We start from the raw sequence: 25,824 nt of genomic DNA, 5'->3' as shown, positions 1-25,824 counted from the left end.
CAGGGTACAGCTGAGAATTTCAGTTCCATGACAGATTTGGGCCGAATCCCTGCTATAAAGGGATCGAGCCTACCCATGTATGAAACATGAGAAAGTAAAATACACGAGCACTCTTATCAAAAATGGCCTTTAATAGGAGGAAAAAGGGTGAGTAGGACGGTCTGTTCAGTCTCATTGCTCCGGAAGCTGTAAGGAGAAACTGATGCTTTTTCCCTTCAAAGAGCCCAAAGTTGCAGCAGGTCCATCCCTAAGTGAAAGAGTCTTTCCAGAATATGGAGACACTGCACAGAAGTCCAGTATGGCAGCAGCAGAAACTCATACTACTCCCCAGACTTCCTCAAAGGCAGTGGTAATTTTAGCACATGTTAGGGCAGCAGAGAGAGGATAGTTGCTGATGGAAACCATCTTTTCTGTATAGTCAACATTGACCTGGGGAAGAGAAAGAAAAAAGCTGGAAAGCATCAGGCTGCAAGTTTTCACTTAGTCACATCTATCTATCACCTTTGGCTGGGGAGGCACAGTATTCCTGCAGGACAGCTGCCAGCCCTCACTAGTGCCTTGGGAGGGAGAGAAGTCCCAAGTGTTACAGCAATGGGTTGGGGAGGGGGGTGGACAAGGGAGACCAAGCCAAAAAAAGAGAAGTAAAACAACCCATACTCAGAACACGAATGGAATCTATGCTGCTAAAGGGTTTTACAGCTCCAAGTAAGGGATGCATGCACTTACCGAACCATGAGCAAAAGCTCCAACAACAATGGCAACTGGCTCTGCTGCAGGAACCAGTTCACGCAGATCTGACACTTTTGGGACTGCAAAAGAGGTACCTAGCTTCAGGCAGCCCACAGGGAGATGGTCACTGACTGGGTTTTTAATCACCTGCAGAAAGCAGAAGGTTACTAGAGGTGCAGAGGTAAGATACCCTGCCACATGCTAACTCCACTGCTTGGACAAAGCAAGCCCAACCCACCACACTCGTCCAGCACTGGCTGCAGAGGAGGAATGCTACATTACCTATGAGCAGTCAAAGAGTGTTTACCTTCAACAGTTTCTGAGGCCCATCGGCTGCTCGAACACTGAGCTTATGCAGCAACTGAACTGGCAAAAGAAGAAAATGGCTTAAGCTGTCTGTTCTTTTGCTGGAGGAGCCCTATCCTCTGCCTAGAGCTGATGGAGACAAGAGTCCGTCTTTAGAGTTCCCTTTAAAGCATCATCTAAAGCAGTCCAAAAGAATACTAATCAGTTAATTTGCTGCTAGCTCAGTCTCCTGCAGGTGCTTCCCTCTGCACTAAGGGACACACAGCTGGACATGGAACTCACAAAAAGATGCTTTGGTTTCTTTGCTTTTCTCACTTTCACATGTTTAAGGTTGGTCCAACTGTGTGACTCTGATGTTCCTGCACTCCTAAGCACCTTCCTGCATTACTCTGGGTCTAGTATAAAGTTTGCATCACTTACCCATAAGTCCACAGAACCGATCAAAAGTTCTTGGGATTCTGGTCTGGGGATTGACTTCAATTAGAACATTCTTCTGGGTATGGATGTAAACCTGCAGGAGGCCAGCCCGATTCAGTGGGCTGTCCATGAGCATCAGGAGACTCTGAAGGACAAAACCACACAGTAATGGAAACAGGAAAAGCAGAAGGGAGATGACTTTTGGAAAAGCTCAGAGTTATGCCCCATGAGCTCCATCCCTGGCAGTGTTCAAGGCCAGGTTGGATGAAGCCCTGGGTAATTTAGTGTGAGGTGTCCCTGCCCATGGCAAGGAGGTTGGAACTGGATGATCTTAAGGTCCTTTCCAACCCTAACTACTCTATGATTCTGAGCGCAGAGAGAACTTATGCTGAAGCAGGAACTTGTTCACTTGACTATGTAACACTGATCGAAAGCAATCCCATTCCCAAATAAACACTAAACATACACGCCACAACCATAGCGGGCAGGACCAAACTTGCCCCGTTCAGAGGCGCACGCAGCCCCGGCCGTCACACGCCGGTACCTGGTGGGTGATGTCCGGCCGCACCTCCGCGGGGTCCCGGCCGTTCCGCAGCAGCAGCGCCTTGTGCTTGTCACAGTTGAGGAGCTCGAACGTTTTCCCCACCTACGGCCGACCACAGGCAGGTGAGCGGCAGCCACCGCAGCCTCCTTCGGCCCGGGCAGACCCCGTCCCCCCCCGCACCTTCACAGTCTCCAGACTCGCCCCCTCCAGCACCACCAGGAGCCGCCGCTGCCCGCGGGGCCGCTTCGCCTCCATCGAACCATCTGCTCCCTCCTCATCCTGCTCCTCACGCGTCCGCCGAGCCGCTGCCATCTTGTCCCCGCCGCATCCGCGGCACCGAGCACGCCGCAACCGCTCCGCCCTCAGCCCGCCCACCCAAGATGGTTCTGGGAGCGCTCCCCTAATCTAGCTCCGACCGGACCCACTTCCCGAGCGCGGAGCCGCCGCGCCGGAAGGCGGCAGCGGGACGGACCGAGGCTGTTTCCCACCGGAGCACGTTGTCAGCCGGCAGCTTCCGGTGTCCTTCCCGGCGGGGCGCGCGGCGCGGCGCGGCCATGGCGCAGAACCTGAAGGACCTGGCGGGGCGGCTGCCGGCCGGGCCCCGCGGCGTCGGCACCGCGCTCAAGCTGCTCCTGGGCGCCGGCGCCCTGGCCTACGGCGTGCGCGAGTCCGTGTTCATCGGTGAGTCGGGCCCCGCTCCCCCCGCGCCCGGTAACGCGCCTCCCGTGCTTACCGCTTCTCTTCCCCTCTCTCTCCGCAGTGGAAGGCGGCCAGCGGGCCATCTTCTTCAACCGCATCGGCGGCGTGCAGCAGGACACCATCCTCGCCGAGGGGCTGCACTTCAGGTAGGGCCCAGCTCCCCCGCCCCGAGCGCGGTCCCGGTGGGTACCCGCTCCGTGACGCGCCTCTCGCCCCTCGCAGGATCCCCTGGTTCCAGTATCCCATCATCTACGACATTCGGGCCCGGCCTCGGAAAATCTCCTCTCCCACCGGTTCCAAAGGTGAGAGCCGCCCCGGGGGCGAGCACGGGGGTCGGGGGGAGCGGGCAGGCCCCCGGCTGCGGCGCCGGCAGCGCTCATCTCTTCTGCTCTTCAGACCTGCAGATGGTGAACATCTCGTTGCGTGTCCTCACCCGTCCCAACGCTGCGGAGCTGCCCAGCATGTACCAGCGCCTGGGGCTGGACTACGAGGAGCGGGTCCTGCCTTCCATCGTTAACGAGGTGCTCAAGAGCGTGGTGGCCAAGTTTAATGCTTCCCAGCTCATCACTCAGAGAGCCCAGGTAAACTTGCACTTAAAAGGCAAATGCTTGAGCTGAGCGTATGGGGAACCTTATATAAAGGATAAATGTGTTAGGTTGGTAGGAGGTATATTTAAATGAAAAGGGCATGGAAGTGTATTCCACTTAAGAGTTTTGATTCCAGTACAGATGCAAACCCTAAGGGTTCTGAGAGGAAAACTGGATTTGTTTGTATATACAGTGGAGAACTGCCATAATGTAATGGGGGAGGGAGAGCTGATTTACATCATAATCTACACATAAAAGTAGATTTGTCTTTAAAAAATCTATTACCTGGTGTTTCCTGGGTCTTGGAAGAGCTGTCAGAGCACATCGAACAGTTTTAAAGGATCTGAAAAGTGGATGAGCAGGTAACAAAGCAGTAAGTTTTCTGTAATGGATGGTGCAGAAGGGCACCAAATATTTCTGGTTAGAAAAAAGTTAGAGGGTAGCCTGGGGGCAGGTTGCAAAATAATAGAAATGTTTAGATTTAAAAAGCCCATATCTGAAAGTTTGTGTTCTGAGCATTTGATTGTCAGGGATTCTGAGGGTATTCATCACCTATTGCAGCTGAAGGAGAGAAGTTGCTGGTCTTCCTTTAAAAGGCTTTAGAGGAGATTCTGCATGAGACTGCTAAAGAGGATAAGTTGTCAGATGAAATAGGAACCATCTCTTAACTAGTTACAAAAAAAGAAGCAAAGAGGAGAACTAAGTGTCCAGGTCTTGTTGTGAGAACTGTTCTATAGCAGGGACTCCAGGGTTTTGTGCTAGGCTGTGTGCTGAAATGATTTGTTACCAGTTGTATAAAGAGAATGAGCGGAAAGGGGGGATGTGACAGCAAAGAAACAATGTCTGCAAGGGATTTAGGTTTATCAGAAGCAATGACAACTGTTAAGTATCTGAAACTTCTGAACAAAGTGAATTGAGTGCAACCTTGTCATATGTTCACTTAGTGTTTGTTAATGTGAAGTGATGGGTATTGACTTTACAGTTGTGTACTTGGAGCTCACACAGTGAAGGTTTCTGGCAGCATTTTAGAACTGTGCTCAGAAACAGCTGCAATAGAAGTAAAGGCAGATGCTAGGCTGGCCCAGCATGTGATACTGCAGCAGCCACTTTTATTGAAGCCAGTATTTGGTGCAGGACTTGTCAGCCTGCCTGAGAAAGATGCTGACAAGTTAAAGGTAGAAGCAATCAAAAATAATCTACCAAAAACACTCTTCCAAAGAGACTGATACAGCTGGAGTACCCACACTGGAGGAGTCGCTACAGTAATAAAGAGAGATGGAATGCATAAATAACAAAATACGATGTGGGGGGGGGGTTCCGCTGCATCTGACTACAGATGTGAGGAGACAGTCAAACTGCCAACAGCAAATGCAAGGTGGACAGGGAAATACTTGTTGCCAAAACATGAAACATGGAAACTGTGGAACTAGATGTGGTAGGATGTGAAAGCAAACAAACCCAAACCAGATTTATTTTTGCAATATGAATTGTATAGTTAATAATAACTGTAAATAAGATGTGATGCACATTTGGATGCATAGCTTTGGCTATGCAACGACAGATTCAGAGATGGTGTTAATGATAAATGGCCCTGGTTCAGGGTTTGTTCCAGGTAATGTCTCTCTCTGTGAATGAGCTGTGAGGAGCAGTTGTGCTTCACTTGTGGGGTGCACAGGAAGGTGCCTGTGTTTGTACTCTTCTCGCTGTATTTGTCTTTCAGGTGTCCCTGCTCATTAGGCGAGAACTGACAGAGAGAGCCAAAGACTTCAGCCTCATCCTGGATGATGTGGCTATCACAGAGCTTAGTTTCAGTCGTGAATACACAGCAGCTGTGGAAGCTAAGCAAGTGGGTGAGTTCCGTTTATGCCTGAAAAGAGTGGAGTGCCTTTGCCCTTCCTCTGAACTGGTGAACAAGGAAGCAGAATTTGGGCTAAAGGAAGCAGAATTTGGGTTGGCACATCTCTGCATCTGCACTGATACAGCTACACAATGATCAATCCCAGCCTTTTTTATAAATGCTATCAGAAAACTCTGGGTTATAGCCAATGGGACGACGGACCAACAGAAGGACCGAGTTCCCAAGACCAGGCTTCCTCTTCAGACTGGGACTCTCACCACTTACTGTGGGCATTATGTGTAGAGGATCTGGATGCTTCTGACTTTATCTAAGAAAAAAGTAAAGGACACTCAAATGTATTTCATAGTTGCAGATCTGGCCCCAGAATGCCATCAGTGCTTCTGGAAGCAGAGATCTCAGGCCTCAGCTCCAGGATTCCCATTCTGGTGAAGGGTTCTAAACATGGAATCCATTTCCAGTGCTTTTGGCCATTCTCTTTGCAGCCCAGCAGGAGGCACAGCGTGCACAGTTTCTGGTGGAGAAGGCCAAGCAGGAGCAGAAGCAGAAGATTGTTCAAGCTGAAGGGGAAGCTACAGCTGCCAAGATGATATCCTGCTTTGGGAGATTTTGTGGGATGTGGCTTGTGAGCTTGACATAGTCTGTCATACTGGGTCCATGCTTAGGAGTCTGGTATCAGATGATAGCTTCAAGTAGGTCCCAATTTATCATCCTCATCCCACAGTTGGCTGGAGTTTGATTTGTCTGAGGTTACAGGTCAGAGCAGAGAAGGCCATGAGCCTTCACTCCCTGATGTAAGGTTTAGCTTCTATTGGTTGTGTGTGACCATAATCCATAATGTTGCTACTGATTTAGAGAAGTAGAAATATTCCTGCCCAGAGGTTCATGTTAGCTGGAGGTTGCTTTCCCCCCCCCCCCCCAAGATGTTTCTAGGAAGAATTCCTTGAGGGTAAGTGGCTTTTGTTAAGATTCTCCTTAACTTTGGCTCTGCTGTACCTGGGGGAAGCTCTCAGCAGGAATCCAGGCTACATCAAGCTACGTAAGATCCGAGCTGCTCAAAACATCTCAAAAACGGTGAGCACAGTATTCCCTTTGTCCTTTTGCAAATCCCAGAGCTGTTTGCTCAGCCCAGTCGCCACATGATGAATTTAAGGCGAATGTGACATGCCCTGTCCTGATCTCTGTTCCTGTGCAATCCTACTCTGCTCAAGTAGAGCTTAAGATTTAGCTTGCAATGATCGGCAGTTAGAGGTGAGGCCAGGAGCTCATGTCCTCCTTATGACAAGGCCAGATCCACATCAGATTCCATCACCCACCCTCAGCTGCAGCCACCAAAAGCTCCTGGTTTCCTGCAGGCTGAGAAAGGGGAACAGATAAGTGTGGGATCAAAGGTCTTTCTGACAGACAGAATGAGCACTTCTTTCAGAAAGTCTGATGGCACTGGGATAAAGTCCAGAGTTGTTTTGGGGAATTGCATTGATTTAACTGTGGTCTCAAGTGCATAACTCAAAAGTCTGTATCTAGAGAGGGAGAGAAGATCTTGATTAGTGTTGCATGTGCATTATACTCTTTGTGCCATCTCTGTCATGGATTTCTTTTTCAGATTGCTGCCTCACAAAACCGTGTGTATCTCACAGCAGATAACTTGGTACTGAACCTGCAGGATGAGGGCTTCACCAGGTAAAGGGGCCAGATGGCTGCATTTATCTGCACCCTGCTTGTGAAGCTGATCCCAGAGGATACAGCCAAGCAGGGAGCTGTCTGTCTTAAGAACTGACATTTTTGTTGAACTGTTATATCTAATCACTGTACTCTTTGTTTCCCTCTTTCCCCATTACTGCATCTCCTACACGCAGAGGAAGGTGAGGCACTGTTTCTTTTGATCCTTTCATTTGTGTACTTGGAAAGGGTGTTCATGTTTGCCTGGTGCCTGGGATGTTTCTGGCTTGGGCCTTTCTGGCCACAGGAAGTTTATTCCATGTCTACCTCAAATCTTATTAGTGATGTGAAGCTTGAAACCTTACTTGCAGGGGCAAGGAGGGTGTACTCAGTAACTGGAGCTGTCTGTGTGTCTGATAGGGTACCTTGTATGGGAAAGGCAGGAAGAAGTAACTAAGGAGTGTCCCTGTGTAGACAGGGCATCCTGCATATAGGCAAAGAGGGCTATAAGAAGGCAATGAGATGGTTGTAGGGATTCTGGTTGGGTTGGGGTAATAGTCCTACAAAAGGTGCTTTTGTTACTCACCAAAAGCTTTCTGAGTCCATTCTAGGAAACTCCATTCCCTGCTTTCAGAGCTGGCAGGAGTTCAGTGGCTTTGTGTAACCTGTCCCATGTTTATGGACAAGGCAGTGCCAGCTAAAAACTTACATTTCTTAGAATCAAAAAAGGAAGCCAGAGCAGGTTTCTTTTCTCTGGCATCTCTGATAGTTCTTTACCTATGACCAGATTCTGTCTTACCCATCCCAGAAGGCCCAGGGGGCTTTGCTGGTAGGAAGAACGTGGCAGCTCATAACCTTTGGATGTGACTCCCCACACTGCCAAGTCTGTAGTGTAGGTCTCGTTCAGCTTTGTTTGCACTTTCTGGACTAATGACTCTTTTCTGTCTCCCTTTCAGTGACAGTCTCCTACCCAAGCAGAAGAAATGAAAGAAACTAAAGCCTCCCAGAACCAGCGGCGCTACCCAGCAGCAGACAGGAGTGAGGAACCTCAACCTCCCTCCACTGGCATTGTTTGCCCTCACTTTGAAGTTAATCCAGTAGCCAGATTTGGTTCCTTTGCCCCAGCTCCATTTGTGGTGGTCCAGTTAAAGGATTGGGCTCTACTTCTGGGCAGCTGTGATTCCTTCCTCACCCTACCAGTTAAATATGGGGAGGGGGGAAGAGGGGACTTACTGGGATTAACCTATGTGGATATAGTAATTCACCTCTAATCTTCATTAATCTGTAGATTTTTGTAGGTAAAATCAGAATTGTTTCTTTTTTTTGGCCAAGGGAGGGAGTTCTGCTGCCAAGAGCACCAGGCTTTTTGGATAGTAAATCATGTTTCTCTTTCACTCTTGAATCCCAAGAGAACCTGGGCCTGAATTCAGGAAAATGTCATTTATTGGGTGCCTGTTACTGCTGGAAGGTCGGTTTGTGTCACTGTCTGCTCAGTGATTCATTCAAACATTTGTAAGAATTAAACCCCCCCAAATTTACACTGTGTCTTGGTGTGTTTAGTGTCTGAAAAAGAGGTTATTTTGCATAAGAGGAGGTAGAAAAATAACTTTTACTTGGTTGAAGCCAGAATTGAGAAGTTGTGTAGAAAGGAGCAAGAGAAACAACCTGTTCACTGAGAGATCACAGGATGGGGAGAGAATGTGGATAATCATGTAGCTGCATGGGCACAGAAGAGCAGAGATCAGCACCTCCCTCTGCTTCCTCTCATGAGGGAAGTGTAGATAGCATGAGGATAACCCTCAGCCTCCTCTGCCTGATAAACTCAGCCCTTCCTCTTAAGTTAGGCCTTTCACCATCTTTGTTTCCCTCCTTTAGATACTAATATTTTCATATCTTTATATTGCGGAGCCCAGAAGTGCACATGACTCAAGGTGAGGCTGGAACACTGCTGAGTATAGTGGGATCATCACCTTTGGTTAGCTACTGTACCTAACGCATCCCAGGATAATGGTGGCAGTTTTGCCTGACAGAGCACATTTTTGACTGGTAGAGATTACCATCAACCAAAATGCCCAGATCCCTTTTTGCAGGATTGCACTCTAGCCTCTTCTATCCCCATCTACATGTCCAGCCAGGATTACCCTGTTGCAGGTGCAGAGTCTAGGATTTGTTCTTGTTAAATTCCATGTTGAATGGGTGCAGAAGCATTTGTGTGAGTTTGTCACCGTTAACTTTCTGTGCTCAGACTTACCTGACAACTACCAATGCTCAAGCCTCAAAGGAAGGAGCCACCATAACTGGTCATAGCTTCTGTTCTGGAGTCTGAAGGCTGCAGAAAAGTGATGAAAACCAAGCTAGAGCCATTCTCATAAGTTCTTGCCGAGCTGCAAGTGAAGCCAGGAGTGCAGCTATACTCAAAGAGAAATAGAGAAAAAACTTTTGGGACTCAGCATTCAAAGAAATACAAGTTTATTTACAACCAAAGGAGAAAACATGGCCATCAGATCCAATTCTGGTATATTTACAGCATCCAATCAAAGGATCAAATAGAAAAGGGATCATGAGAAGAGGGCCTCTTCATCAGGGACTGTAGCAATAGGACAAGGGGTGATGGGTTTAAACTTAAATGGGAAGTTCAGGTTAGATATAAGGAAGAAGTTCTTCACTGTGAGGGGGGTGAGGTGCTGGCACAGGTTGCCCAGAGAAGTGGTGAATGCTCCATCCCTGGCAGTGTTCAAGGCCAGGTTGGATGGGGCTTGGACCAACCTGGACTCGTGAAAGGTGTCCCTGCCCATGGTAGGGGGTTGGAACTGGATGACTTTAAGGTCCTTTCCAACCCAACCCACTAAGATTCTATAGGGCAGAGGGTTGATATTAAGGAGAAGGACATTTCTTGCTGAACTGCAGAGTTGCTGAGCTGAAACAGGCCAAACCCTCTATACTTTAAAAGCTGAGGCTTCAGGGAACACTAACAGGCTAAATTCGAACTCACAGCAGTGGGCAGAGATTTAGCTCCTGTAAAGAGCTTCCTTCACTCTTCTTCAAGTTCATTGGAGCTGACCCAGCAGAGGTGAGTGTAGACCCCAGTGCTCAGAGAGTAAGGAGAAGAAGGGGTCTTATTTCCATTACTGAAGAATAAAGGAGCAGCAGGAGATGCTGCTGGCCTGCACAGGCAAGGGACGAAGTCAGCTGAGCTGGAAAGCAGTCTGGTTCAGGGCTGGAAGGTAGCATGGAAAACAAGGGGAAGACCTAGTTTCAGTCCAAGGGTGAGGAATGCAAGACAGCCCAGCCTGGATGTGAGCTCCAGCCCTGCACCCCTGGTTCAAACCCCCCATGGAGCTACCTGCAACCTATCTTATTTTTTCTTTAGCGAGCCTTTCAGCTTTTTCTCCAAGGAGTGCTGCTTCCGTGCCTTCTCCTTCTTCCCCAGGTTCTCATATACTGTTGACTCCTCTTTCTGCCTAGAAACCAGGGAAAAACAAGGGGAAAAAGTGAGCAAGGGTAAGAAACCTGCCAAGGTAGCAGGGAGACCACTGTCAGAGGCAGGCCAAGCTGTTCCTCTGGTTTAGGTGAGCTCTTACTTGGAGGGTTTCCGTGAAGCTTTGGCATGCACGTTCCTTGCTGCAGGGGGATAGGCAATGTTCCCATACTCAGACTCTTTTGGCTTCCCTTTCTGAGCCTACAGGAGAGAAATACCAAGCTGAGAAGAGTGTCATCTGGGGAAAGCAACATGAGGCACCATGGAAGGGTTCTGGCTGTTCAACCATGTTCCATGCTGGGATCTCAGTGGAGGCTGGTGGATTGCTCAGTGCACTCTGCCCACTGCTGTCACAGGGGGCTGCAAATGCATCCTTGTAACAGGAGCAACCAATATCACTGGAATGCCTGAGAGTGCCACACGTCAGCCAAAGAACAGGAAACAGCAACAGCTACTGGATGCTGCTAGAGGCTACAAAGAGAGATAAAAGATGCCACTTATCAGGTAGCAGAAGAAAACCCTGCAACTGCAGAACCAGCACAGGAAAGACAAAAGGACAGGGCAAAGTCTTGTAACCAAACAATGCTTGGTAGAGGTGTTATGTAGAACATAGTTGCAATAACTGCATTAGAGCTGTCTAGCAGTTCAGAAGGGGTTGATACTTGAGCTGCTAATGTTGTGCTCTGAATTTCAAGACAGGAACAGGGACTCAGACCTGGGTGCAGCATCGTAGTCTGTGTAGGTCCCAGTGCTAGCCTGGAAACAGCACTCCATCCCAGACCTCATCTCAGGACAGAAAAGCAGAGTCCCCTTTCTCACCTGGATAACTTCCAGCTTTTTCTTGGTTGTCTCTATGAACTGGCAGATAGCCATATAGATGAACTTGTACTGGGCCTCTGTCTGCACCATCCCTGAGCGCTGGGCCCTCACCATCTGGATGGTCTTCTGGATGTCAATGTCACAGTCCAGCCCTAGAAGGAGATACCAGGAAAGTTTGTGGACATGTCCACTGGCCCCTCTCCCAGTTCTCCACCAAAAGCAGTCACAGTGGAGGTCAGTCAAGAAGTTTCCACCTCCCTCCATGCTCTTTACTCCTGTATGGACCTCCTATCCCTCCTTCCTGCTCAGCATCTTTCAAGTCTGGCCCTGGAGAAAGAGCCCAAGCTCAAGAAAAGCTGAAGTAAGTGAGTCTGGTGCAGAGATCCAGCAGTTGCCACACAGCAATGACAGTGCAACCTACTCAGGGCTGTGGCAGGATCTCTCCCACTGATACCTGATGGTTTACATCCATTTGCAGCTAGACTTAAGGACACAGCCCTACTGGGTAGGCCAGCTCATTTCAAGATACTCTGGGGTCCTCTTACCCTTGGTGGAGATTGTTTCCACTATCATATCAATGATGATGATAGTCCCAGTGCGGCCAATCCCAGCACTGCAAGGAGAGGACAAGCAGAAGTCAGAGCAATACAGCTCCTGAAACAAAATGCAGCTGATTCTGGGGAAGGACACAGCACTTGTAGAAGCTGTTCAGCAATGTCACAGATTCAATAGGCAGAATTTGGTTTGGGGGCATAGAAGAGGACAAAGTAAGTATCAAAGCTGGCACATGCTTCATTCACAAGTCCTGGGAACAGCTGGTGGAGCAGAAGAGACTTTCTATACCTCACCCTAGAGAAGGGATAGGGAATGCTTCAAATCTTACCAACCTGCAATGCACCAGAATAGGACCCGCATCTGGGATGCTCTCTTGCTTCTGGTTGATTTGGTCAAGGAAACTGAGCACTCCTCCTGGATCGCTGGGTACACCGTGGTCAGGCCAGCTCAGGTACTGGTAGTGCCAGATCTCACGCACAGCCTTACCCTGATAATAACAAGACACCCCACTGATAAAACTGCAACCCAGTCCTGTCCCTGGCCTCTGTTCCAGGGAGAGGTGGGTCTGAGGCCAGAAGGAATCTGTGTCCCGTGCATTTCTTGGTGACTCCACCAAGTAAGCCCAGCTCAAACCAGGTGGGAACAACCACCCAATGATGACTCAACAGCAGCATCACCACCAGCAGTTCCCAGCCTTAGACAGACAGTGACTGTCAGACCCGCTGGTTCAATTGCAGCCCTCAACCAGTTATACTCACGTTATCTTTCGGACACACACAGAGGTGACGGAGTTTGTACTCCAATGCATCATGTTCCCCAGCATTCTCCACAAGGTAGGGACCATATTCCTTCATGCTGCCCACCTCTGGCCAGTAAGGCACACATTTGTTCTGTGTAGGCAGAGAGGATGGGGTGAGGATGGGCAGAAAGCAGGAAAGAGAGAAGAAGCAGAGCGATGGCTGAAGGAGAAGAAGGGACAGCTCTGAGACACCACAAGCCGCTGCTTACCCGTCCTTTTTCTACCTCCCGTGTAGTCATCACAATAGTGCGTGTGTTCTCCTGCCACACCATTTGCCAGAAGTCATTGACTGTGGCATCCAGGCAGCCCTGGCTGGCGATATAGGTCTTGGTGCACTCATCTGGGCTGGCCAGGTTGTTCTGAGTGTGGACAAGGGAAGATCAGAGGGCTGCAGGAGCAAGAGGCCTTCCCCCATTCTGGGCATGCAGCCATCTTTCGAGAGTCTCACCTTGATATAGTTGGCATTGATATAGTCAGATCCGGGTATATTTGGGTCCCTTCCTTGGAGAATGACTCTGGAATGATCAACTGGGGATGCAGTGAGAAAACAAAGAGCACTCAGATGCTCTGATTCTCAGAGCCACGTGAAGCTTTGTCACTACCCCACTCATCCATACGACCCTGTGCATGCAGTATGCCCTTTATTTTCACCTCCTCTCACCCTGTCCTCTCATCTCTCTACCCCTATGAAGGTCCATCAGAAGCTAACGAGTACTATGCAACCCTCCCTCCTTCCTTCAAGGACATGAAAAGGCTGTGACCTCTCCCATCAGCTCTTACATCCTCAGTGCAGCACACCTTTAAACCTGCTCTGAAGGCTAAAGTGGGCTGAAGCAGAGCCAGGGATGATTCAGGCAGCAGTTCATTGCCTGTCTGTGTCTTTTGGGGTTTTTTTATGGTGGAAAAGCAAGACTCACAGGGCAAGATGTTCTTGTATCGGTTCTTGCTCTTGTTTTCAGGCCTCTGACCCTCATGGCGGTCAAACAGCTGCTTGGCTTCCTGTTTTTGCAGGCTCTGAGAGCAGAAAGAACAGTCATAGCAAGGTCACAGTGTATGACTAAGGAGGTGGGCACTCACAGAACAGTGGTGACTCGGGGACACATGGACAGGCTTGCGGCAGAGCAGAGCAAAGGAAACCTGGACTTGGAAATTCCAAGGCTCGGCCCTTGCTGTCTTGGTAACTTTCAACCATGAAAAAGCACATTTCTGCCTCTCTGGGTTTGCTTAAAGGTGACCCAGAGGAACAGGTTCCAGAGACTTCTTTCAAGAGATAAACTGTCAAGAACTGACAAGACACCTGAGAAGTTTGTGTCCAGGAAGAAATCAAGGATGGAGAATAAAGGTGGTGCACAGGGACTTCCCACAATGTCAGAATCATGTCCCCCAGCAGTTTCTTACATCAAACTCCTCCCAGAATCCAGCCTTGGATGCCTCCTCAGATAGACTCTTCTTGTTCAGCTCCTGCACTCTATTCTCAATGTCAGCAGCATTCACCCTTGTAGCATAGTAGGGCTGGGGAAAGGAAAACACAATGGGTTGGCATGAGAGAAGCTGCTGGAGAGCAAAGTCTCCTCTGTGTGCTGTGGAGAAAAGGAAGAGGACACAAAGCAGAAACAAACAGCAAGAGGGTCCCTCCATAGGATCCCTGAGAAACAGAGGAAATGGGATTTACCTGCTTCAGGTACACAAAGGAGCCAGACATCTCTTCAATTCCAGTCTTCTTGAAGTGCTCCACCAGATCTGCCAAGGTGTCAAACGTTTCAGCACCTCCAACTGTGTAACGTCCATTCTAAATAGAAGAAGGATTTGTAATACCCCACTCACAACCCCATGGAGACAAAGCTGATAATGCTCTAAGGTGCAAAGCCATAGGCACTACCCCATGCCATCCAGACAAGCATTCTCCCTCCAGCAGGGAGGTCAAACAACAGAGAACACTAAGTTCACAGCATGGTGAACTGCCTTCTGTTCTCAGTGGATGGAAGCCCACAGCAGGTGTATTGCTCTCAGCTCTCATTTAAGGTCACTTGTCATTGAAATCTCCCTCCACTATCTGCACCATCCCGCATGGAAGAAATAGAACTGGGGCCAGCCAACTTGGTCAGATCCTTCAGACCAAGTGTGAAGGCCTTGCAGATGCTCCTCCTCCAAGAGCTTTGAACTCTTCTGATGAATTCAGACTTAGATTGTGAATCCTCCTCTGTCTTTCACCACAGATTCCTTGTACTGGAGTTCTCAGTCACAGTAAGCCCTGCTTATGTCTGAGCACCCAGCCCATAGTCACCCAGACTGGGGTGAGGACACAAAGAACCTGTTTCAGGATTCAGTTTCAGGAACACTACTTCTAGTAACCAAGCTGTCAGAGCCCATGTTTTTGAGGACACGATCAGCAGGGATTGGCAGAGACCTCTTCCATTCCCTTTCCTTTTGCTCTCCCAGCTGCTCACCTCACACATGATCTTGATGTGTGTGACTTTGAGCCGAGCTCCTGCAGCACTGGTTGCCCCAGCTGGTGAAGCATCAGAGCCAGGTTTAAGCTGGTCAGTGAGGACAGACAAGACAAAATCCCCAGGTTTGCTGAGGCTCTCCCGCACCAAAAAGGTCCAAGGGGTGGCTTTGGCCTGGAGAAGCGACTCCGCTTCAGAGCCTGATAGATGCCCATGATACCACCTAGGAGAAACAAGAGGGGGGAGATGCAGGTGAGTGCTCTTGGGTTGATGAGTGAAGGACAGCAATGCTGGGGAAAGGTAAGGGAGAAGGAAGGAATGGGGAGAGAGAGGAGAAGGAAAGATATAGGGAAGAAAACCAGGGGAGGAGCAGGATCTTGGGACTCAGGGAGCAGAATGCTGGTACCAGAGGACAGAGTGGGAAAGCACAAAGTGTGATTCAGTTGTGTGATACACGCAAGCACAGGTAAGCAATGCTTACTGGTTAAAGACCAGTTGGGAGAGGGTAGTCCATGGGTTTCAGCACCTCCCAGCACTACTGAGATTCTTGCCTTACTGCTGCAAGGTGCTCTGGAAGCTCAAGCAGCAAAGTCAGAAACTGTCCCATAGGATTTAGCAGTATCCAGATAGCTATGTTGAGATCAGATCCATTAAAGAGCTATCCCAGCAACCCCTCTTTCTGAAACTCAGTCACCTCTTCAATCAAAGGATAATTCCCATTCCCTGGGCACACTACACCACAGCAACCAGCCTTGCTATGGGATTGGACACCAGGAGCCACCTACAGCCCATATTCTGCTCCGGGTACTTATCACTGTTGATCCATGTGCACATTCCTGTCCTTGGTGCAAACATCCAGTCTGCAGCTCCTTCTCTCAGCACAAGGTGAGGAGCATCCCTCTGACCAAGGGGCTCTCTGCCTTGCCGCAGGAGTGCTCCTGCATGCAGAGGGATACAAGCATGGTGCCAATGGCACCACTGCTGCCAAGCTCCTTCCCCCCCTACAAAGCTCTCAGGGCACTGTGTGCACCCGGTGGGATCCCCCTGCACTGTGTGGTGTGGGGGGAAGCGACAGGCACCAGAAGCAGGCTGGGAGATGGGACAAGCCTGGCCCTGCAGAAATGCTGGTTTTGGCCCAGGTCATCTATGTGCAGATCCTCTGGTTCCTCACACCTGTCCCGAGCTTCAGCCTCCCTGGACCACACCAGAAGGTCTGTGGGGGGTACTTCAGAGTTGACAAGCAGAGATGGAGAAGGCCACGGTAACTGCAGCTCTGTCCTGCTTCCACAAAACTCGTTTGGAAACTGGAGCTAGAGATCCAGCCTACAGAAAGCCAAGAGCTGCAAGGTGCTCTGGACACTGGGAAACGCTCTGGACCATCCCACTTCTCCACTACCCATGTTCTGGTGGAGCCTCTACTGGGTCTGACATATAGAATCATAGAATGGTTTGGGCTGGAAGGAACCTTCAAGATCATCCAGTTCCAACATGTCTCAGCCCAGAGGCCATCACAGCCCTGGTGCTGCTGCCCTGGCCTTTTCACTTCTTCCCAGTTCAGTGTCAGGTAGGGGATTTGGGCACTTCTCTTCCAACAGGAAGAGGTTCAAAGAGGCCCCTCGGGTCCTGGGCTGGAGATAGAGCTGCTGAATTTGGCCATTTTCCCTGTTGAGCAGCATTTCCAAAGCAGGCAGCTGATGCATCAGACTGACCTGTAATGCTCCTCCCTGCTCCTGCTCCTTCCAGGTACCACAGGCACCAGTGATGCTCCATGCATCACTGCATGCACTGCCGTCTAGGCCAGGCTAATGCTCCCAGAGCTGTGGGAGCAGGTTTGCTGACCACAGAACAGCTAACAGTGGAGGTCCAGAGTACTGGTACTGGTGTCTGTGGTGAGCTACACATTGTTAGAGCTGTCTGTCCCCAGGAAGTGAAATGGAGCCCAGGAGGCCCAAGTCACAGAAGCAGTTGGGGCATTATTCATCCTGGCATCTGACCAGAGCAAAACATTCCTCTACACAACATCTAGGAATCATTTTGACAGCAATATGTGGCAGACCGTTACTACGCCTGGGCAAGTAATTCCTGTCTGATCCTCACTTCATGCACTGCAAGGAGCAATGACATTCACTGCATGGCAGCTGTTAACTCCTGAACCTCCTTCCAAAGAAGCATTCAGCCACCACATGCCAGTGCTCACATGCTCTCCAGGGAATGGTTGACCCCTCCTGCCTACCAGAGAGGTCTGCAGGCCTTCCCTCCACAGCTAGGAAGGGGTTAATGGGTCCCAGTTAAGCCCAGCTCTTCAAAGCCACGTGATGGAAAATCACTTGGGGAGAGAGTGAGAGGAGCTTTCGTAAGAGCCTTGCGGGCAGGGAGAAGTTTCCAACCGCAGAGAGGAAGGGAGGAAACTGCAGGGCCACAACCCAACGGCCCTGAGTGGAGAGGACAGCCGGCAGGCAGATGCTGGCCCCTCTGCAGCCCCATCCGCAGAGCAAGCAGGGGCATACCCAGGCCCTTTGCCCCCTGTTTCCAGGACCTATCCACCCTCGAGCACGGTGTGAATTGCTCCCCAGCCTGCATCAAAGAGCAGCAAGAGCAAACCCACCTGATTTGATTTAGGAACTTGGTGTCAGAGGCATATGCAAAGTGGAGACAGGAAAGAGACTAAGCAGGCTAGGAATAGCTGGGGAACATGGTGCTGCTCTCATCTACGTGAATCACTCAGGCCTGGAGTAACCAAGGAGGTCAGCGGCAAGGCTGAGAGCTTCCACATAATATGTCACTCTACAGGCTGCTGCAAACCCATAGCTAATACCATAAACCTTTGCTTTTAGGAACAGTATAAAAATAGCAAAGGCAACAGGAAACCAGAAGCAAAAATAGAGCCCTCTTAGGTCTGCTGTGATGGGTCAAGGTGTAGCCAGCTATTGCTGGAGATGCTGCCCCTGTGGAAACATAAGGAGGCTATAGGAGGCAGGAAATACTCTTTGCAGGGTTTGCCCTGGGAATACAGGCACAGGCAGGGCAGAAAGACAGCCTTGAAGCACAGAGGAGCTCATCACAGACACATTGGCTGCTTTGCTTTCTCCATACCTCTCCGTAGTAGGGTCAGAACAGTTAAGCGGGTATCGCAAGTCAATGATGGTTCCATCTTTGTCCTGAAGTGAGCCCTGTTGCTGCGTGTAGTACTCCACCAGTTCTGACAAGGTGGCAAACTTCTCCCCTCCATACAGATCATAGAAATCCCCAGTGTTCTGGATGCGGATGTGAGTTACCTGATCACCAACCCTGTGGGATGATGCACAGTGAGGTGGTTGCAAAAGAGGCAGAAAAATGTTGTGCATTACCTCCTGCCACAGAGCCAGAGCAAACCATCCCAGTTAAAGGAGGCAAAAGAGAAACTCCTGGGGCAACTGCCAGGGTCTAGAAGATCCTGGGAAGCTCAGGTCCTTTGGAAATAACTCAAAGGAATAAGGACAGAATGAAGACGATGCCACAGGATGTGTGAGGATCGAAGCATCCTGTGTATGTAACCTTGGAAAGACAGCAGCTGTGGTCCAAGTTACCTACCGGACTGAAAGAGAAAAATCCCCCTGATTCTTCCGACTGGGTCTGGCCAGAAAGCTCCCATGGACACCTCGTCCCTTCAGTAAGGCTTCAGCTTCCAGCCCACTCAGGTCACGGTGAAACCACCTACCAGAGGAGATGAAAACAAGACTAAAGGAACAAAAAAGACTAGGCACTATTGTGGAGACTTGTACAGTGAAGCATGGCCCCAGTCAGCACCCCTGGAGATACCCATGCAGATGACAGCAGCATCCCTTCCTACCTGACACCTCCCTCACACTATGAAAGGTTTCCATCGAGATGCAACTTCCAGGATGATTGATCCCTCCGATCTGTCCCACTTCCCTGGTTCCCCCTCTTCACACACACACATTTCTCAGTCCCTCTTACCTCACCATCGTGGAGAGCAGATGAAGAGGGGAACAAGTGTCTACAACCAAGGCAACTCAAAAAACACAGAAGAGAACTCGGTTTGCACTGGTGAGAAATGGGAAGTTGGAGGTCTGCACTGGAGCACCCAACACCACGCTGCTTCTGTGCCTCTCAGGAGCTGGCCGTGCATCTCTCCTGGTGTCTACCATCAGTCCATTCTGACCCTCTCCATCCACTAGTGTCTGGATCCGTGCCTTGATCTCTGACCCTCTGCACAGCGCTGTGGGGCACAGGCAAGTGCGAGCCCGTGCGCAGCTTGGCACGCGTGGTTCCAGGGACAGGAAGCGCTCTGAGCCATCAGCTCCCCAGCCCAAAGCTGCTCTGCACACACTTCTGCTTCTCCTTTTGTGTCTTTCCTCCCCCCATCCCCTCTTACTCTCTGGTTCCCTGTCTTCTTTCACGTCAGGGCTGACTCTACAAGTGCATCTTGGGTCCCGGCTGCACGTCCTCTGGTCCCCTTCTTCCCCAAAAGGCCAATGACAGCCATGAGTGCTCCCCACCTCCAAGCCCTTGCCATGGTGCCAAGCTGCTTGAGGTCACTCACATGCCTGCAAGGCTGAAGCAGGCAGTGTATGGTGACATACACTGAGCAATGAGGCACCCCACTGCAGGTAATATCTGCCCAGCCACATAGCTTGGCTCTGCCGGGCTGCCCTCGTCTACCTACCTGAAACCTTCATAACTCCAGTTCGTTGATGAACTCTCTGGACAGTTAAATGTTCAGTGTGCCCTGTACAGCCCCAGGAGGAAATCTGTGCAGACACAGACATTGAGGTGCAGGCAAGTACCCTGAGCACAGCTCTGCCTTCCCAAAACAGCCTGCTAGGGGATGTGACTGATGTGAGCAGCAGTAGCCCAAAAGGGATGGGGGGGAAGGTAGCCTTAAAGCTGCCCAGAGAAGCAGGCAGTCACCAGAACAAACAGCTACTACCTACAGTGTGCCCATTCAACACCAAGTTTGCTTAGCCTAGGACCTTCAAGATCCCAGTGCAGCATACTGAAGCCAACCCGGACAACTAGATACAAAGAAGAAAAACTACCCGTTTCCAGTTACCTAGCAGCCATTTCCAGTCATGGCCTGTGACTGCTCTTTTCCACAGCACTGATTTCAAGGTCTGGAGGTCTCAAGAAAGAATGGGAGTTAAGCAGTGGCCAAAGAAGGAAATCCAGCCGGCAAAGGAGCTGACTTTTAACTGGGGCCACTGTGGCTACCCTGTGTAGTGGTGTGGGCAGCAGGAACAGCAAGAGATGTGCTCATCTCAAGCAGCAGCCTTCCCTGCACCCCACCAGAATGGGAAACTGAACAGGCTGCTAGCAAGGGGCGAGACAAAGCTCGTGGCCAAGACAGGAACTAACAACAAAGGGAAGTAGAGGGGAGACAAGTGGGAAGCTAAACCTTATTGCTAGAAAGACAACCCAGTCACCTACGGGAGCTTCCTTTGAAATGCTTCTATTTTCACACACATGATGGACTGGGATGTGGGGAGGTGCAGGGATCCAGCTGTCCTGACTGAAATCTGATGGTAAAATAAAGGCGAGTTTAAAGGCACAGAGACCTGTGGCTCTTGGGAACAACTTCTACACAAAAGTGTAGAAGCTGCACTTAAAAGACTGCAGCTAAATCAGAGCCAGTCTAAGTACTGACACAGGAGGAAATATTGTTTAGTGGTAGGAAAGAAATGAGGGAAGTCCCAAAAGAGAATTCCCGATGTCAAAAGATTATGTAGGATCAATATGAAGCCATGGCAGACAAAACCTAAACCTAGACATCTCTACATCTTATGAACTGGCTGAAGGAGAAAAGCTGTCTGAGGAAAAGAACATCAGTGGGACACAGAGGAAGAGGAAAATAACAAGGTAGCAAAGAGCCCAAATTAACAGTTTAAGGAAACCAGCAAATCGGCAAAGAGACTGCTCCTATGCTGCTGCTTCAGTACAGCACAGGTGTACTGTACACAGAACCTCATCTTGTAAAACCTTTATGGAGCCAAGCCACAGCTATAACAGGAACAAAGAAGATAAATGAAATAGCCAATTAAAAGATATCTGCATCTGGATTGCTGTAAAAGAAGTGACACTGAGAAACTGGACAGAATCCAGCATAAGGCTGCTAATGGCAGTGAAGAACCTGGAACACAGCAAAGACAGAGGAAGCTGAGCTTGTTCAGCTTGGAGAAAAGATGCTCGAGGGGAGATTTAACAGCTGCCTCAGGCTACCTAAAAGGGCACTTGTGGGGTTTACAAACAGTAAACCAGATTCTTCTTTGTGGGACACATTAAAAGGTCAAGAGGCACCAGGCATAGCTTGCAGCAAGGGAAATTCTGATTAGATGTGGGGAAAAGCTACACACATGCTCCCCCCACCAAGGGTGGTTCAGCAATTGCCACAGGTGCCCAGGGAAGCTGGGGAACCTCCATTCCTGGAGATGTTCAGAACTTACCTGAGCAACCCGATCCAGCTTTGGGGTTAGCTCTGCTGTGAGCAGGGTGTTGGAGTAGGTGACCCAGAGGTCAAAGTGGTTGTCAAAGGAGGAGTAGAGGAAGAGGTTATGTATAGAGTTTCTTTTCCCTCTGTATAACCTAAACCTCCATTTGCAGCTACTTGTAGAGTCAACCCTCAAGTAAACAACACATTTGCCATCCTTTGGCAAGGAGTTCAGGGCCCACCTACAGAAACACTCCCTCCTTTGGCTTGCTTATAACCTGCTCCCTGGCTCAGTTTAATTAATGTCTGGTTATTGTAGGCAAGAAAAATCAAATGACTGATTCCTAATCCCTATTTGCCCCATCCAACCTGCTCATGATACTGACCTGCAACATCCATATCCTTCCTCAGCGTTTTGCTGGGCTGAAGACTCTGACTCTGTCCTATACCTCTGATCATCCTTGCTGTCCCTTTCTGAGATGTTTCCAAGACTGGTGTGCTGTTTTGGAGATAAGAGTGAAGGATGGCACAGAACTGCAGTGTTCCAAGATGCTGGTGTGTCACAGACAGTGGTGATTTCTGCTAATTGTTCACCATTACCAAGCATTAAGCCAGCAATTACACAGGCTTATGTATGACCACAGGCTTACTCCAGAGAGGTTATGATTAGTTCACAGTTCATTGTTTTAGATATAAATGTCAAATTCTTTTTCTGCATGAACATTGTTTTACATATGCCTATACGGAATTCCAGCTGCTCTTCTATTGCCCACTCATTCACTATCATAAGGTCCTTCTGCAATTATTCACAATCAGCTCCCATCCTATTATCCTGCATAATGCTCTACCACCAGCCAGTTTTCTCACCTCACCAAGTCCTATTTCCAGGTCATTTGGGAATACACTCCGGGTTAAGCCTGTGATCTGACCACTGATGACTTCCCTTTGCTGTAAGAACTGGATGCTTATTCCCACCTTCCAGTTCTTATTTTCTACTAATTCTTCACCCAAGAAAACCTCCATCTTCTTTCTCATGCCACAGTTTTAGCTTTAGTTAAAGACTTTGATGAAAAAAAATCTCATAAACTGATTTTTGGAGCTCCAAGGAATCTGTCTCAATCGCACCTGCCTTATCCACAAAACTGGAGTCTTACAAAAAGTTGCCTTTCCAAAAGCAGATGCTGACTCTTTCTTTAATATCACACTCACTGACTTCTCCTTTCTACTATCTACCCTCTTGCCCAGATACCAACTTGATTGTTCTGTGTTTCCCTGCACCTGAGGGAATTCATTTGGAGACCTTTTTGAACACCAGCACTACATTTGATACTTCAGATTCTCACCACTGAGATGATTTTAGTCAGGAGGTTTTGCTGTTCTGCAGAGAACTGCATCCTAGTTCAGCTGTTGGTGCAGAGGGAAGGACATCTGGGCTTGGGGATGGGCAGATGGAACATGGGACCCCAGGACCACAGTGGTTTCCCAGACCCTTACCACAGAGTAGTAAATCCCATTTCTGTACATCATGCCACTGCAGTTTCCAGAGCAGAGCAACTGGTTGGACTGACTGACCCTAAAGATTTTATGTCCTGCTGTTCCATGAATGACTTGAGAGACTGTAGTGAATCAAGCAATGAGCCACCTGCCCTGTCTCTGTACAGAAACACTGAGAGACACTGGTAGAAAACCTGTAGCAGATAGGGCATCACATCTGCCTGCTCTTTATCAAAGTGAGACAGCACAACCATTAACAGCAGTAAGAATCTGATCCACTCTCAATTCCAGTCCTCCAGCTACTCCGAGGCTCCTATCACAAGGTGAGTTTTTCCCTTTAGTGCCCACATCCTACTGCCAGTATTTGTGTTTTTCTCCCCAACAAGCCCTGTTCCCTTCCCCTAACTAGCATTCACAGCACTCACCCACAGGATGGCATCAGGATCTTGACTCTCAGATCCCCTCTGCCGGAGAACTGACAGCGGCTGGTGGAAGAAATACCACAGCCCTTAACCAGGGGGTCCTACTAAAGAAAATAAAGCAATATTGGAATGAGCAAGTCGGTATCTTGAGACAGACTTGGGGGAGAAACCACAGACCCTGACAGAGAAGGGGTAGAACCGCAGCCTCCCGAAGGGGCTGGATGCTCCTGCGTTGAGTGCCACAGCGCGGCCGGGGTCTGCAGCACCTCCTGTGACTCACCTGTGTCCGATCCCGCAGTCCCGAACTCCGCCTGTTCCTGGGCGGACTAAGGAGAAGGCAACTCCAGGTCAGCCAAACCGCAGAGGGCTTAATTCTCACCTTTTGGAAAGCACTTCCTGGGGTGTCGTTAATGAATAATTAGGGAGGGTGGAGGAAGGCCAAGGCGGGAGAGGTAGATGGAGTCGGAAGGGACTGACTGCGCTTCCTGCCTCCTATCAAGTGAGCTCACGCCCTTGCTGCCTACATTCCTGCCTGGTTTGTAACTGGAAGGCAGAACCGGAGACAGCTTTCTCACACCTGGCTCGCAGCTACCTGTTCTCCCAGGCCCACCTTCATCACCCCCAGCCCTGCCATGCTGGCCCACATTACCCTCCCCAAAGACCTCAACACTTGCTTCCAAGGGCAACAGGCTCATGAGGCAGGAGGCTATAAGCAGAGGCATCTGATGTCCCTCCATTTGGATCAAGTCAGATAAACCAAACAGCCATGGAGCAAGGCTGCCTTGCTTTGTTTGTCTCTCTTCAGTCCCGTAAGACATCGGATGTGATTTGATGTTGTTTGCATTGTTCTAAACCAGGCTGCAGCCAAACTGGGCACAGCCCTCCCACACCACTCCCTGCTGCCTTCTTCGTTAGGGCTGGTACGTCTGATAGCACATTCAGTTGGGAAACAACGCAGACAGTGGGTAGAGGTGGTAGGAATGAGTTACCTGCACCCACCCTGCTGAGGACAAGGGGTTCAGTGGCAGTTACAGCACTTGCTGAGCAGCACTAGGTTATGTTTAGGGACACATTAGCTAGTGCATTTCAGATCGCACATTTGCAAAGCTTGCTCCAGACAGGGCTTAGCACCACTGAAATGGAAAACAAAGTCACTTTAATATCAAGTCTATCAAGTCCCAGGGCTTCACACTAAGGCTTTGCTTAAATTATTTCCTTTCTGCAGAATTAGGTACAACTGGGCCCCTCAAAGCATTAACACAGGTTTTGTCAGGCATAAGGCAGACACTTCTGTAACCACCTCTGCACCACGGAGAAGCATCCATCCCTCCAAAATACCACTGTTTGTGTCCATTCATAAAACAAGGGCAACTTCGAGACATGGTTTATTCAGAAGCAGACACTCAAGCAGGCATAAACCGCCCCGTTCCTGTCGGGTCAGCATCGCCGGGCTCAGGAGGTGGCCACTCCGCCGGTACCGGCACCGTGCGGCGGCAGCGTCATGGGCGGCAGGAACATGGCTTTGAGCTTGCCCGACATGCCGGCGATCTCCGGGTCCTGCGACTCGTACGACTTGATCAGCCGGGCGAACTTCAGGACCCCTGCAAGAGAAGGGCTGGGAAGGACGGAGGCGGCCGCCCACCGGCGGGCCCGGTGCTCCGACGCACTACCCACCTTCGCCGTCGCTGCTGAAGCCGTAGGCTTTGATCACGTCCTGCTGGATCTGGGTAGCCACAGGCAGGAGGAACTGCAGCATCTTGCCCATGTCATTACAGGCGTTGTCCCGCGCCTCCTCCATGCGCTGCGCGTTCTCGGGCGCACCGAAGGCCTTGATCACCTCCGCCAGCACCGCTGGAGGAAGCAAGCACACACACAGTTGCCGCACAGCTCAACACAGGGCTCCCGGAGCCTCCTGCGGCCCTCACCTACCCTTGGCTTGCTCAGCCGTCAGCGGCGCCGCCGAGGCCGGCGCGGACGCCGCCATGGGGCGCTGCGGACCGGCGGCCTCTGTACCCTCCCCAGCACCGCCTCCCGTCCGCTCTCATACTGCTCATGCGCGGCCCCGCCCCGTCTATCATTCCACCACTGGGGTGGCTTCCCGCGCCGCGGGAAACCTGCTGGACAAATACTAAAAGAGCTGAAATCACTGCGGAGCCGCCCCCCGAGCTCCGCACCCTTCCGGAGCCCACCCGCCCTAAGGCGACGGTGAGGGCCGCGGAGCTCTCTCCTTCCCACACCGCCCCCGGTACCACTCCCCCCTTCGGTCCCGCCCGGTCGCCCCGCCCCGCATCGGCGACAACCGCGGAAAGCCGAGTCCGAACGCACAGCCTCGGTCGTATGCAAATATACCGCTTCCCATTGGTGCCGAGCAGCACAAGCTCCGCCCCCCCGGAGAAGGGGGGTGTTGCCATAGAGCCCCTGCCGGCCTGGGGCGGTGCTTGGTGCCTTCCCCACGGGCAGCCCCGGCTGCCATCCCCGGTGCTCACCCCCTGCCTGCAGAGAGCGTGTTTCTGCCCGAGGTACGGCTCGCCATGCACGGCCAGGTGCGCTCTTGGCCCCGGTGAAAAGAAATGGACACAACGCAGTCTGT

General features: G+C 50.4%; 4 protein-coding genes and 1 non-coding gene across 5 annotated transcripts; 1 reads left to right on the top strand and 4 right to left on the bottom strand.

The window, feature by feature from the left end:
* Positions 1 to 111: 111 nt before the first annotated feature.
* On the bottom strand, positions 112 to 2,357 carry EMG1 (EMG1 N1-specific pseudouridine methyltransferase). Its single transcript, XM_034071194.1, has 6 exons — positions 2,177 to 2,357; positions 1,997 to 2,098; positions 1,456 to 1,597; positions 1,037 to 1,095; positions 727 to 876; positions 112 to 429 (listed from the first exon to the last, which is right to left on the bottom strand). Exons 1-6 carry the CDS (start codon positions 2,306 to 2,308, stop codon positions 316 to 318), a joined length of 699 nt encoding a protein of 232 aa, XP_033927085.1. The 5' UTR covers positions 2,309 to 2,357; the 3' UTR covers positions 112 to 315.
* Positions 2,358 to 2,513: 156 nt separating this feature from the next.
* On the top strand, positions 2,514 to 8,336 carry PHB2 (prohibitin 2). Its single transcript, XM_034071184.1, has 10 exons — positions 2,514 to 2,677; positions 2,757 to 2,841; positions 2,918 to 2,997; positions 3,092 to 3,276; positions 5,003 to 5,132; positions 5,623 to 5,726; positions 6,134 to 6,211; positions 6,741 to 6,817; positions 6,994 to 6,999; positions 7,753 to 8,336. The coding sequence occupies exons 1-10, from the start codon at positions 2,551 to 2,553 to the stop codon at positions 7,781 to 7,783; spliced, it is 903 nt and encodes a 300-aa protein (XP_033927075.1). The 5' UTR covers positions 2,514 to 2,550; the 3' UTR covers positions 7,784 to 8,336.
* Positions 8,337 to 9,537: 1,201 nt separating this feature from the next.
* Positions 9,538 to 23,627, bottom strand: PTPN6 (protein tyrosine phosphatase non-receptor type 6). The gene is made up of 17 exons (XM_034060127.1): positions 23,515 to 23,627; positions 23,238 to 23,338; positions 18,465 to 18,587; positions 17,988 to 18,182; positions 14,895 to 15,117; positions 14,120 to 14,236; positions 13,846 to 13,959; positions 13,365 to 13,461; positions 12,896 to 12,975; positions 12,657 to 12,806; positions 12,407 to 12,538; positions 11,981 to 12,135; positions 11,639 to 11,706; positions 11,094 to 11,245; positions 10,378 to 10,475; positions 10,140 to 10,257; positions 9,538 to 10,013 (listed from the first exon to the last, which is right to left on the bottom strand). The coding sequence occupies exons 2-16, from the start codon at positions 23,249 to 23,251 to the stop codon at positions 10,152 to 10,154; spliced, it is 1,824 nt and encodes a 607-aa protein (XP_033916018.1). The 5' UTR covers positions 23,252 to 23,338; positions 23,515 to 23,627; the 3' UTR covers positions 9,538 to 10,013; positions 10,140 to 10,151.
* Positions 23,628 to 24,602: 975 nt separating this feature from the next.
* Positions 24,603 to 25,307, bottom strand: C2H12orf57 (chromosome 2 C12orf57 homolog). Its single transcript, XM_005146638.3, has 3 exons — positions 25,164 to 25,307; positions 24,909 to 25,085; positions 24,603 to 24,835 (listed from the first exon to the last, which is right to left on the bottom strand). Exons 1-3 carry the CDS (start codon positions 25,216 to 25,218, stop codon positions 24,687 to 24,689), a joined length of 381 nt encoding a protein of 126 aa, XP_005146695.2. The 5' UTR covers positions 25,219 to 25,307; the 3' UTR covers positions 24,603 to 24,686.
* Positions 25,308 to 25,323: 16 nt separating this feature from the next.
* LOC115946122 (U7 small nuclear RNA) lies at positions 25,324 to 25,383 on the bottom strand. Its single transcript, XR_004080225.1, has one exon. It is a non-coding gene; the product is annotated as a U7 small nuclear RNA (small nuclear RNA).
* Between the last annotated feature and the right edge of the window lie 441 nt (positions 25,384 to 25,824).

The sequence above is a fragment of the Melopsittacus undulatus genome, chromosome 2 (assembly GCF_012275295.1).
Source record: "Melopsittacus undulatus isolate bMelUnd1 chromosome 2, bMelUnd1.mat.Z, whole genome shotgun sequence".
In the NCBI taxonomy this organism is placed as follows: domain Eukaryota; kingdom Metazoa; phylum Chordata; class Aves; order Psittaciformes; family Psittaculidae; genus Melopsittacus; species Melopsittacus undulatus.
Note: the sequence above shows the minus strand (reverse complement) of the source record. Positions and strands in the feature narration are given on the sequence as shown.